The sequence below is a fragment of the Nymphalis io genome, chromosome 16 (assembly GCF_905147045.1).
Source record: "Nymphalis io chromosome 16, ilAglIoxx1.1, whole genome shotgun sequence".
In the NCBI taxonomy this organism is placed as follows: Eukaryota; Metazoa; Arthropoda; class Insecta; order Lepidoptera; family Nymphalidae; genus Nymphalis; species Nymphalis io.
In genome coordinates this window covers 7,141,780-7,155,262 of record NC_065903.1, presented here as the reverse complement: position 1 = coordinate 7,155,262, position 13,483 = coordinate 7,141,780, and the positions used below count along the sequence as shown (strand labels likewise).

Sequence of the window (13,483 nt, the reverse complement as noted above, 5' to 3'; positions counted from 1 at the left end):
ACTAACGTTTGTGATAGATTAACTATTACGTTTAATTATCTAGAAAATTGAAATGAAGGAGGGTATAAATAAGATATTTTCATTTTTTTAAAGTAAAATAAAAATATTTTTGGAGCCATAAAAATGAAAATGCCAAAAAATTACACATGACATGTGTCATAGGCATTCAACATTCGATGAAAAGTCATTACATTCGTATTATATTTTTTTAGACGATAATAACTTACTGCTATTTAAATTTAATAAATTTGACTACTAAGGCCTTGTTAATTATGGTGTTATAAGTTTTTATTTTATAAATATGTGTTCAAAAGTATATGGCAAAAATGGATTTATTAAAAACACCTTCAACCCAATCTTTGTTAGATTCTGATTTAGAGTCGGTTGAAAGTCTTCAATATGTGGATTTCGAAGAGGTAATAGTAAAATGCTTAAATTTATTCATTTTATTATTTTATCAAGTATTTTTTTTAATTATGTATATAATATAGTGTTACTTATTATCATCAACTAATAAAAAGTAACAGCCTGTAAATGTCTCATTACTGGGCTTATGCCTCCTCTCCTCTAATTCTTACCTATTACCATAAATTTATATTATTTTAGCTTGATGAAGTGGAATATGCTTTACCTGCTAGTGAAGCTCCAACTCTTGCAGAAGTATTGTCTTCAGATGGATTAGAAATAGAAAACAAATTTCAATTTAAGAATCTTGAGGAATCTAGTACATGTTCTGCTTTACAAGTTGATTTCTTACAAGCCATTTCTCAGCAATTGACACAAGCTCAGGTATGTTATCAAATCAAGCCATGGTGGCCATAATCAAACATAGATATTGATACTAAGAAATATTAACCATATCTTATTTTTTCATTCCACTATCTACTATAAGATTGAGGTTCATAAACTTAGACAATTATGGCTATGTTTCTGAACCTAGTTCAGTAAAAAATAAGATTATAAATTATTATGATATTATTTTGCTATTATAATTGAATATTTGTTTTATAAAAGCTGTAAAACTTTCATAGGGTAAGTTTAATTTTAAGTTAAATTTTTGGTATGTTTAATATCAATATCACAATATTTATTTTCTTCAACAAATTAAATTACTATAGTCTGTTCTAATCACAAAAGGAATAATGATAAACAAACCTTAAATTTACATATTCAAAGTAATTTGCTGATAAATCTGCTATATTATGCACAGTTCAACAGCACAAACAGTTGTTTATTAGTATATGTTCATTTATTTTTTATATATTTACTTTTAAAGTGGATTCTTATTCTACAAATAAAAAATGGCAATATTTAAAATGCCATTTGCACAAATTTATATTTATATTATAAATGTTTTGATATTTTAAAATTCATTTTTTTTTATTAACTTATATATAATATTAACTGTATAAAATTTTATGATCCACAAATATCTGATAAATTGTGATGGTTATTATTATGTATTGTAATGTAACTGAAAAAAGAAATTATAAGACTAAAGTAAAAGATATATCAATAGCAGCAAAGTAGATACAGGCATCTACATAATAGCAATTTTTCAGGAGATCACACTGAGTTAAAAATGTTAACCATTTTGAGATATTACATTTACTGGTGGTAGAGCTTTGTGCAAGCTCATCTGGTAGGTACCACCCACTCATCAGATATTCTACCGCAAAACAGCAGTACTTGGTATTGTTGTATTCCGGTTTGAAGGGTGAATGAGCCAGTGTAATTACAGGCACAAGGGACATAACATCTTAGTTCCCACGGTTAGTGGCGCATTGGTGATTTAAGCGATGGTTAACATTTCTTACAATGCCAATGTCTATGGGTGTTGGTTACCACTTACCATCAGGTGACCCATATGCTCGTCCGCCTTCCTATTCTATAAAAAAAAAAGATAGTGGTACATAAACCAATTAACATGAAATTTTCCATGATGAATTAAAATAACAATTTTTTATTTATTATATAACGGGTTTTATCGCTATGTCGTTGTTTTGCTGAAATAATCGAGGACTGTCTGAAATTGGCACCCGACTTTTGAAGATCAAATTTTTTCTTTTTTTTATTCTTATAGATATTCGTATGTATGTATGTAGTAAACTTTATTCATTTGTAGTAACTCTAAAACATAAGTGGATGACATAGAAAAAAACTCATCCCCCGGTTATGTCGGCACTCAAAATTAATAGTTGATTCTAGAACCGAGTCGTTTGTAGTTGATTGTAGTGGAAAAAAAATCGTACGTAGTTAAAGCAAAAAAAAAAAATTATATATTTTTCCCTGAACAAAACAAAAACAAACGATAATGAGATATACCAAGTCACTGTAAACGAAATGAACGTTACTATAAACGAAAAGAAGTTACTACAAACGAAATGATCGCTACTACAAATGAAAATAAGTTACTACAAACGAAATGAAGGCTACTACAAACAAAAAAAAGTTACTACAGACAAAATGACCGCTACTACAAACGATGAGAAGTTACTACACAAGAAATTACCGCTACTACAAACGAATAGAAGGTACTACAAACAAAATTAACGCTACTACAAACAAAAAGAGGTTACTGAAAACGAATAAACAATACTCCAAATGAAATTAACGCTACTACAAACGAAATGACTGCTTCTACAAACGAATAGAGATTACTACAAACGAAAAGAGGTTACTACAAACGAAATGATCGCTACTACAAACGAAATATAATTTTTTTTTATATACCGGGAAAGCAAATGACTCCACTTCACGTGATGGTAAATGGTAGTGGAGTACAAACACGACGACGGCTAGTACAGTCGAGAATGTTCTGCACTAGCCGCCCCCGCCTTGCCGGCCCGCAAGATGCCTCTTCACGCCTCGTTTGAAGGAACCCCGGTTGTAAGAGAAGGGGAACACGTGTGCTGGTAAAGAATTACATTTTTAGTGGTGCGACAAAAAAAACAGTTGCCAAATTTCTTGATTTCACAGTAAGGCGTTGACATCGAGAGCCAGCACGCGTAGACTTGTGAAGGAAAGGGGAAGCGGGAATGAGGGAGGATAATTCCTCAGAGCACTCGCCGTGATACATTCTATAGAAAGCGCTTAGCGCTGCTATCTCTCGACGCAATGCAAAGGCTTGAAGGTGTTAGCGACCTTTGCGTCGTCGATAATGCGAATCGCACGTCGTTGCAACCGATCCAAGGCCTCAAGTAGGTATTAACTGAGCCATCCCAAAGATGCGAGCAATATTCAACGCAAGACCGCACCTGCGTTTTAAAACAGTAGCAGTTGTTGTGGCGTGAAAAAACGTCGCACTTTGTTCAGAACCCCGAGTTTCCGTGAGGCTGTTTTGATAGTAGCCTCGATATAATCCCTTGGATTGAGGTCGCATCGAATGTCGATTCCCAGCATGGAAATTTTGCTTTGTATCATCAGGGTAGTGCCACAGAGGGAAGGAACAGGGGAAAATGGTGACTTTTTCGATGTGACAGTGCACACCTGTGTTTTCTTGGCGTTGAACTCAACAAGATTATCAGAACCCTATGAGTTGTAACGTTCCATCGAGATCAACAACAAGATCCCTCCGTCTCTCCTCAACTTCTGCTCGCCCGGCCACTGCGTGTCCATAATATCCTCCATGCACTGTACTATCGTCTGCATAGCAATTTATGTTCCCAAGAGAGAGCATATCATTGATATGCAAAAGAAAGAGCTTGGGAGATAGCATAGATCCCTGGGGAACCCCAACATAGAATTGTGAAGCGTAACAATCAACTAAAACACGCAGGCTACGCTTGTGTAGGAATCTGGCAATCCAGGTGCAAAGCTGAGTAGGCAGACCATATGCCGGCAGCTTGGAGAGAAGACTTCTGTGCCAGAGTCTGTCGAACTGTGCTGACTTTTTCGCTGTGAGAGCGCATATCTGTGTTTTCTTGGCATTAAACTCAACAAGATTATCAGATCCCCATTTGGCGATGAGCTCTAATGTCCTATCGAGTTCAATTACAAGATCCTTCCGCTTCTCCTCAATTTCCGCTCGCCCAGCCACTGCGCGTCCGTGGTATCCACCATGCACTGTACTATCGTCTGCATAGCAATGTATGTTCCCAAGGGAGAGCATATCATTGATATGCAAAAGAAAGAGTGTAGGAGATATCACAGATCCCTGTGATATCCCCAGCATTCACTACATAGAATTGTGATTTGCAACCATCAACTAAAACACGAAGGCTACGCTTGTGTAGGAAGCTGGCAATCCAGGTGCATAACTGAGCAGAGAGACCATATGCCGGCAGCTTGGAGAGAAGACTTCTGTGCCAGACCCTGTCGAAAGCCTTGGCTGTCGAGGCTGACAGCCAACGATTCCCCATGTTTGTCTATAGCTTCACCCCAGAGGTGAGTTACATACGCTCGAAGATCCTCTGTGGACCGTTTAGGTCGAAACCCGTACTGACGATCATTAATAAAACAGTGATCTTCTAGGTAATGTATCAGTTGGTTGTTTAAGATCCGTTCTATCATCTTACCAACTACTGGGGTCATAGCTATTGGCCGATAGTTTGCCGGGTCAGACCGGTCCCCTTTTTGGGAACCGCTTGCACATTAGCCTCCCTCCAAGCCGCCTACACATCCTGTAAAAAGAGAAAGCTGGAACAGGTTTGAAATTGGTAACCTCAATTAAATGTTTTGTTGGCTGTTCCCATGGTTCTACCCGCATATAACTTGAAGAAATCACTAAAAGCGGACTTAGCCTATTTATTTTGACTGCAAACGATACCTTCACAAGAAATTGTATCCTTTTAAAACAGAAAACTGCTGTATTTAAACTATTAAAAACCCGACTACGTATAAATTTAACAAAACTTGATTGAATTTAATGAAACTTTAATTTGATTACCCTTAAAAAAGGTTATAGTGAGTCATCCGTAAATGATACAAATGATATAGCTTTTTTTAACTTTTAAGATCAATAATTTTGACATACGGATGTTCTCAAAAAGAATACGTTTTCCCCGTTTCTGCAACATTTTTTATTGATGCTTTGCTCCTATTGGTTGTAGCTTGATGTTAAATAGCCTATATAGCCTTCTTTGATAAATGGGCTAGTCAACATAAACATAATTTTTAATTTGAACCGGTATTTCTTAAGATTAGCGCGTTCAACCAAACAAACTCTTCAGCTTTATAATATTAGTAAAGATTAGTTATTAAGTATACAATTTAAAAAATCTTATAACTCAACAATTATTATTACTTTTAAACTACTTCTCATAGGAAGAAAAGAGATCAAAACCTTAACGATGAGGTACGAATAAAATAAGTTCTTTAAATTCTGCGTCGTCAACAGCTGTTGACTCTCCTACGCTACAGTGTTTGATATTTTTGTAAAAATAATTGTAGGTGATAGAAACTAATATTTTAAAGATACATAAATGTAGAGTACTATAAATAATATAATTTTAACAAAAAGGCGATAAATTAACAGCGTACCCGCGTAATCGCGTATGCGCAAGAGTGTGACAAGTGACAGATGTCTTTGTTTGCGTTTCAATCATCTGTGGGTACTCCGAAGTAAAGGTGGACAAATTCAAATGTCCGTTTCTACTGGGCGTTTTTTAAAATGCGAGTGTTCATTTACGTACCAGATTATTTTAATTACTTAGAAAAATTAAATAGCTTTAATACAGACTTGTAGATAAGGGTAATAAGCTTAATTTTTTTTTAAATGGCATTTCATCAAAAATGCAGATGTCCGTATCTACTTTGCTGCCATCGATATAAAGATCCTTTTTTAGAATATTTTGCAGTCAACACTGTAATTTAGGAACAAGCCAGAAGTCATAGACTTGTTTGACATTTAACATAAATTAAAAAAAATAGACATTTATTGACTTCCATTGCTGTAATAAATATTGTCTTTAGGGTTGTCAAAAATGCAATAATTACCTACAAGCAACTTCTGCCTTTCTATTGTTCATTGTTGTACTCTAGTCATGCATGATCATCTTTATTAAACTTATAGCAAATATTGTACAATATATTCACAAACTCTTTTTAATTTAATAATTCAATGCTAGTACCTCAATAACTGGACGTAGGATAGAAAAAAAAAGTTTAGTGTCAAAAATTAAATCATTCAAACAATATTAATTATATCTACAATCCATATAACACATATCTATAAAAATAAAATATAATTACATATAAAAAAACAATAAAATATATCATATATTACTTTTATTCACGGAACCATTCAGTACTGTCCTCTTCATTAGTTAGACTCAAATGTCATATTGATTTAAGGTCAAAGTTGTTTATTTATTTCCTTCTACTAATTAATTTAACTAGTCAACAAGTAGAAGTTCTTGGGCATCACCTGATAAGAAATTACTACTAGAACTATGATTTGAAACTTTCAGTGCCAAAGAAAGTATATAATCTTTTACCTCTATTTAGTTCATGAATAACTCATTTTTAGGATGTTATTTTATATAATAGACTTTGTATTAATATTATTTTCAATTGTAGCAATTAATTTGCCAATTGATAATTGACAAATTGATAAAATCTAATGGAGTAGAGTCTTCTTTCACTGCAAAAAAATAATTTTATGTGATATAATTAGTTAATTTCCTAGTATACCTATGTTCTTCTACAAAGAGATTATATTTTGTATAACAATAAAAGTGATATTGTATATGTATGATTTATCAAGATTGTGTTCAAACATTAATAACATTTGACAATATTAATTTTGAAGACTTACAAAAATATTTTCATTTACAATACATATTTTAATACTCAAATCAAGGTGACTTACTAGTTTAAATAAATAACAAAAGATGTATTCAGTCATTACATAGTGTACTATTGACGTTAGTTATGAATTACTGTAACATTGTATGATAACAGGCAACTGTTATCATATGTTTATCGTACAAACATCCAATATGTTTAAAAACTTTGAATTATTTAAGTTTACAAATGGTTTTTTTGGGTTGAATTTATTTATACTTTATAATCGTTTTTTAAGGAAAGATCATCAGCTGGTGCCGCTACAACATTAAGTATAGGACCTAATGGTCGACTGAGTGTAGGGACAGCCCATGGACATATTCTGTCATTTCATGACCAAACGTTACGATGGGTTTGTGATGCTAATGGAGACAATGGGGCTGTTACATGTTTATCATATAACCATGATAGCACTCGACTTTTGGCTGGCTTTGCACGTGGCTTAGTGTATCAGTACGAGAGTATACGCGGCGTTATCCTTCGACGTGTTGTACTTGGGGGGGAAATATGGGGAACATTAAGAGTCACCTGGGCTGGAACATCTGGTCTGGCATTAGACACAGGAGGGTCTGTGTGGCTTATAAAGTTTTCAAGGCCTTTAGGAGTAAGGTCTGCAAGAGTTTCCTGCCTATTTTCGGGAGCCCGTGGTGAAGTTGTGGCCATGAGTGCTCGTGATGCTCGTATTTTAGCTCTAGCGACTCTATCGAGAGTGATAATAGTAGCAGGAGGCCGAGCTGCCGGAGTACGATTGGATGGACCCTCAGATGTGCTTCCTGTCCTAGAGTGGTGCGAATTAGAAGTTAGAATGCTCGTATGTGCACGTGCAAACATTATGCAATGGCTTGCCGTATCTTTAAGTGGATCATCAATTAACCTCCGGCCTGTTCAACGCGTGGAACTGAAGTCGTCGCCGATATGGCTCGGATGGCTTGGTGGTGTTTTGGCTATTTTTGATTCTGATGAAAACCTTCGACTATGGGGCGATGATTATGATAAACCGTTAGATTTGTCTCAAATAGAACCAGTATATTCATCTGCTTTTTTTAAGGTGAGTTAGGGAGGTGAGCAAATGAAAATTATTTTTATAATAAATAAAAGTTGTAACACAATTTTAATTTCATTGATATTTTAACCGATTTCAACCAGATTACCGGCAAAATGTAGTTTACATTCGAATTTAAAACTCTACTTTGACTTTTTTATTAGGTCACAGTATTAAAATAGAACGCCGATAATAATCAAATGCTGATGTTTTCTATAATAATTTATTCAATTATTTAAAGGGTCACTGGACAGATGGTCGTGTATCTCGAGCTATGTGCAAGGCGGGTGAGAGTGCTTTAGGAGGTGCTTGCATATCGGAAGGCACGTTGGCCTTATTGGGTCGACGTGGTGTCGTTCGTGTAAAGCCTCGTGATCTTCTAGCCAGGGCACAAGCGTTTATAACATCTGGACGTTATACGCAAGCTTTGAGATTGCTCTGCTCATCTCAAGGCTCAGAAACGAAGAAACTAGCTATCGAATTCATTGGAAATTTAGCAGATAGGCCCCATATATTAAGCAATAAAAATATTGCTATCCAAGTTGTCAAGCTGTGTCTTAAATATGATATGAGGTATGTTTATAGTTTATTTGACATTTTTATTACATTTGAATACAAAATAATTGAACGACTAACGTTATATACAAAAAAAAAATATCTTTATGAATTTCAGTGACGAATTGTGGAATTGTCTTTGGGAGAATTGTTCAGGCGAACAAGCTTTTGTTGAAGCGTTAGGAGATGCCGCGGTGCGAGGCGAATTTTCTAACTCACCACCCTCGCCAGATTTTACGCAGGTAATTGAGTATCGGGGTTAACATAATTATGTAATTCAGAAAAATTAAATTTATTTACCTATGTAAATAAAATGCAAAAATATTACATCTTATTTTTAAGGAACATTTCAATACTTTGTAGTTTACCCTGACATCTTAACGTTTTTATTCGTCCATGCGGTTCCAGGACCTCATCGAGAAGTTAGCCGAATTTGAGCCGGAGTTGGTGGAACGAGTTGTGGCGTCGTTGCCGCTGACGTCACTGGACCCGCACCGCGCCAGCGTGTTCACGCGCCAGCGCGGCCTGTGGCGCGGCGTGGGGGCCATCGCCGCCGCTCTAGGTGCGTACTGGCCAGGGTACCAAAACATGCTAAAAGTTCAGGATAAACTGTTATCCATAACATATACCTAATGATAGTTCTATAATTCTCGGTAAATTATTCATACACTAGCAGCGTCATAATCGAAATTCCATTTTAACGGGATAAGAAGGCTAAAATAAATAGTTACATTAAAATTACAACCTTTCTTACCTAATTAAATTATAAATAAGGACAAATCTAAACAATTTAATGCAAACTTTTTAAAACCCTTCAACATAGCAGTAGAATATAAAAACTAATAAGTAATAACCTATGAAATTCAATACAAAAATATTAACTTAAGAAGTTTAGACTAAAAGAACAAAATTACAACCGAGTTAATAATTGCAAATATGGCAGGTCACTTTATTCCAGAAAATCTGGATACCTCAAATCCGAAATTAACGTTTTAAGCACACCTCATCAAAAATACGTACGTAAACTTTAACTTTTGATAAACTCAATCGATTTAAATGAAACAAAGACTAAACGGTACCTTGAAAAACTTCTTATAATAATTCAATTATTTGAATTTGTAATTTTTAGCCGTTTTAAAAATTGCGTCGGACAAAAAAAAAATATTTATTAACTCGCAAATAGCCATACTAACTTTAAAAGTAAGATAATTTGAAATCACAGACAGACATTTCAATTTTATTTATTTGTATAGATTATAGACTGGTAGAGCTTTGTGCAAGCTCGTCTGGGTGGGTACCACCCACTCATCAGATATTCTACCGCAAAACAGCAGTACTTGTTATTGTTGAGTTCCGGGTTGAAGGGTGAGTGAGCCAGTGTAATTACAGGCACAAGGAACATAAAATCTTAGTTCCCAAGGTTGGTGGCGCATTGGCTATATAAGCGATGGTTGACATTTCTTACAATGCCAATGTCCAAGGGCGTTTGGTTACCACTTATCAGGTGGCCCATATGCTCGTCCGCCTTCCTATTCTATAAAAAAAAAATAGAATTGGTCAGACATTTAAAAAAAATAGTTTTCGTTTCGTCACTTCAGTGAAGCTAGTGAACGATAAGCGATACGATTTCAAATGATGTTCTTATACGGCGGCACCAGTATCGGTATTCGACGATATTCACACATTTAGCGTCCAATCGTCGCATACGGTTTTCGGGCGATAAGTCGTGTAAAATGTGTGTGTGGTGGTCGACGGTGAATTATTATTATTTCCCAAAACAGAATTTATATCAATACATATTATAACTTATAGAGAAACGAAATTATTGTCCGTTCCGCTCGTCTTCTCAGACGGATGTAGTGGCGCGATGCGCGAGTTAGTGGCGCACGTGCAGCCGACATGCGGTGGCGCTGGTTCGGCTCGCTGCGGCTGCGCGGGCGCCGCACTGCTGTTAGCGGCGGCGGACGCGTTGGGGGGACGGGGCGCGGGGGGGCGGCCGCTCCCTGCACACGCGCGCCCCTCCGCCCGCCACGACGCACTGCACGCGCTACTCGCGGAGGAGGTAGGTTAGATATGTATTAGTAGTTAGTAAACTATTAGTATAATAATGCAATGGCGGTAACACCGACAATGGGAGCGTCAGTCGACGTGCTATAGCTGCGTTCACGCACAGAGCGGCGGGAGCTCGCCGCTGCGCGTGCTGGTGCGGCACGACACGTCGGCTGCCGTGCGCCTGCTGGAGCAGTGCGCGCGCGAGCCGCCCTTCGCGGGCCCGCTCGGCAAGCAGAACCGTCTGCGCGTGGCGCGCGCGCTGCTCGCCTGTACCGCCGACCTGCAGGTGCGTGCGCTATACTGTTGGATCTTCGATGATTGCCTGATTGATTTTGTGATCGCTTTTACTGGTAGAGTGGAAATATCTGTAGGGGTTATTAGCGGAATAGCATAGAACTACCACATTCTCTTAGCTGAATTAAAACAGAGGGTTACTAAAAACTAAACTAATTCGTAACGTGCTTGTGAAAAATACTTATTTATGTCGACGAAAGTTTTTACATTTGTTAGTAAAGGCAAATCTATACAAGGTAAAAAGTCAATACTTTTTTTTTTTGATAAAAAGTATTGACAATTTATGAGACTAATAAATAATATATGTACATACTGTTGAAAAGTAAGCCTAATCGGACAGTATCAAAGGGGAAAATAAATAAATAGGAAATATGAACATTTTTTTTTTGAAAAACAGTGAAAGTGAAAGCTTTTAAATTTCTGGAAAAGATATTTTACGAATGTACAATCAAAATTGTAAGTGAAACATGCTTAATTTAAAGTTTGCTATACTATAATATCATTTTAAATAGTGTAAAATAGCAAAACGATTTTGAATAAAAAAAAATTAAGTCCTGGTTACACTTTGTTACGTACATTCTCTATAAGCTTCGTAATATAATCATACCTTCTTTTTTTCATCTTCGCAAATATACTCGTAGATGATAATCAGCAGCCGCTGCAGAAAAAAAAATGTGAAAGATGTGAGTGAGAAAGAAATTGACTCGGCTTTCATATTCAAATTTAATATTATATTCAATTTTAATATTTTTAATGATAATTTTAACGATTGTTCGTATTGATGAACTTTTTCAGGAGGCCGAAAGACGAGTAGAAATTATAGAATTTATCGCTGGACAGCTACAAGCAGGTGCATTGCCACTCGACCAAGAAGTAATAAAAAATATGCAACAGCTAGTTGACAATACTGACTGCGAGCGAGCCGATCGGGCGTGGCTGGCGATACTCACCCGAATACGAACTCAGCGTGACCAAATGCTCTTGCAGTATAGAGACGCGATTCTACGGCCGCGCGTTCTCTGGCGAATAGATTCAATGCTCGATCGACACGATGAAGCTCTAAAACAATTTCTTAATATTCAAAATCCCTCCGATCAAGACGTCGACGAATTTTTTGAGTATCTCAGAATGAGAGTTGAGGCCGATGCCGATACAAGAATTCGCATCCAACCATATTTTTCTGCTCTTGTCGAACTACGACCACGATTAGCAGCAGCTCTGTTGGACGAACAATTTAATGAGTCGCTCGGCACGATTTTAGACAGCCTAAGCCCAAAATGTAAAATTGAATTCGGTAAATGTTTACTCGAAATGGGGCGTCTCCGTGGTGATGCTGCCGCAATTTACTTGCGTAGTTTGGGCATCTTACATCCTAGTGACGTTAAAGATTTTCTAATTAAGAACCCAGGTATTATAATTCCAGAGGATGCCCTCAGTATTGTAAGAGATCTAAGGCTTCATGAGGCAGAACCGGTCTGCCTAGAAGCCACCGGCGACTACGCAGGCGCTCTCGAAGCTCTCCTACTTATGATATCGACAAACGAAGACGAAAATACTAAAGCCGATCTGATAAGCGAGGCCAGCGGTCTGTGTCTGAGAGTCGCGCCGACCGTCCCACCGCAGGCGGCCGGGGACATGTGGACGCGATTGCTGCGCAGCGTCGGCTCGGTGCCGCCGGCTCTGCTCTTCGAAGCCATCTCGTTTCTTCCAATCGAGAAGCTGGTGGTAGAGACCTGCGACTCCACACGAGTGGCCCTCACCATACTGGCGGGCGGCGCAGGTAGGCGGGAGGTGTGGCAGTGCGTCACCCGCGTGCTGAGGAAGGAGTCGCACGAGGCGCTGGCGCGCGCGCTGTCGGCGGCTCGGCGCGGGCTGGCCGTGCGCGGGCGCTGCCGGCGCTGCGAGCGCGCGCTGTCGGCGCGGGCCGGCGCGCGCACGGCGCACTGCGCGCGCGCCTTCCACGCCGACTGCGAGGCCGAGGCGAGCTGCGCATGCGGCCGGCGCGCGCCTACCGAGTCGCTTTCGCTGGCACCGTTGCCGCGCCGTCGTGTTGCCGCGCCGCAGGACTACAACCTGCAATTGGTTGCGCCTCCTCGACCCGACCTAGAAGGTGTCGTGTGAGCGGTGCTCTATTTTTTTAAATAATTGTGTCCTTATTTATTGCTTAGTATAATATAATATGTTATGAGTTTTTCCGTTTTATTATCTTAAAGCACTATCTTGCCGCCCTTGCGTTAATTTTTTTTAAAATAATAATATGACGTTGTTTTTAGAGTATTACAATGGACAAGGTGCATTTTAACTAACGAATAATTGACACTTGATGCATAAATATTTCTGATAAAACTAAAAGAAAATTTCTATACCTCGTGTATACTCTTTAACAAACAATTATAATAATGGATTTTTTCGTAATGCAAAATACTATTGAATATAGACTTCGACTCGCATCGCGTGGAAAGTGGCAACCACTAAATGGATTTTGCAAATAAGTTGTACAATCTAAGTCGACATATTAATAAATGTCAGTTACGTCTGAGTAAATTTATCAAAAAATTATGGTTTTATACATCCCGCCATCAAACAAAGTAATCAAAAAAAAGAATGTAACGTTTATGACCAATATTATATTTAACATGGTGAGTTATTCAGTTAATATAAAAAATATGATATTTGGCGACGAATATCCTTAAGAATCGTGAGATCTTAGCTAAGGACTTTAATTTTTAGTTTTCATATAAACACGAACTCGAA

General features: G+C 37.6%; 1 protein-coding gene across 1 annotated transcript; it reads left to right on the top strand.

The window, feature by feature from the left end:
* Positions 1-198: 198 nt before the first annotated feature.
* On the top strand, positions 199-12,912 carry LOC126774109 (vacuolar protein sorting-associated protein 8 homolog). The gene is made up of 9 exons (XM_050495439.1): positions 199-416; positions 607-789; positions 7,025-7,834; positions 8,070-8,401; positions 8,502-8,625; positions 8,792-8,945; positions 10,234-10,445; positions 10,557-10,721; positions 11,525-12,912. The coding sequence occupies exons 1-9, from the start codon at positions 318-320 to the stop codon at positions 12,848-12,850; spliced, it is 3,405 nt and encodes a 1,134-aa protein (XP_050351396.1). The 5' UTR covers positions 199-317; the 3' UTR covers positions 12,851-12,912.
* The last annotated feature ends 571 nt before the right edge of the window (positions 12,913-13,483 follow it).

What these genes read in the sequence shown, in the direction of transcription:
- LOC126774109 (XM_050495439.1), top strand. Translation starts at nt 318, where the DNA reads ATGGCAAAAATGGATTTATTAAAAACACCTTCAACCCAATCTTTGTTA. An exon ending in CCTCGCCAGATTTTACGCAG is followed by an intron (nt 8,626 to 8,791) that starts GTAATTGAGTAT and finishes ATGCGGTTCCAG; the next exon opens with GACCTCATCGAGAAGTTAGC. An exon ending in GGCCATCGCCGCCGCTCTAG is followed by an intron (nt 8,946 to 10,233) that starts GTGCGTACTGGC and finishes TCGTCTTCTCAG; the next exon opens with ACGGATGTAGTGGCGCGATG.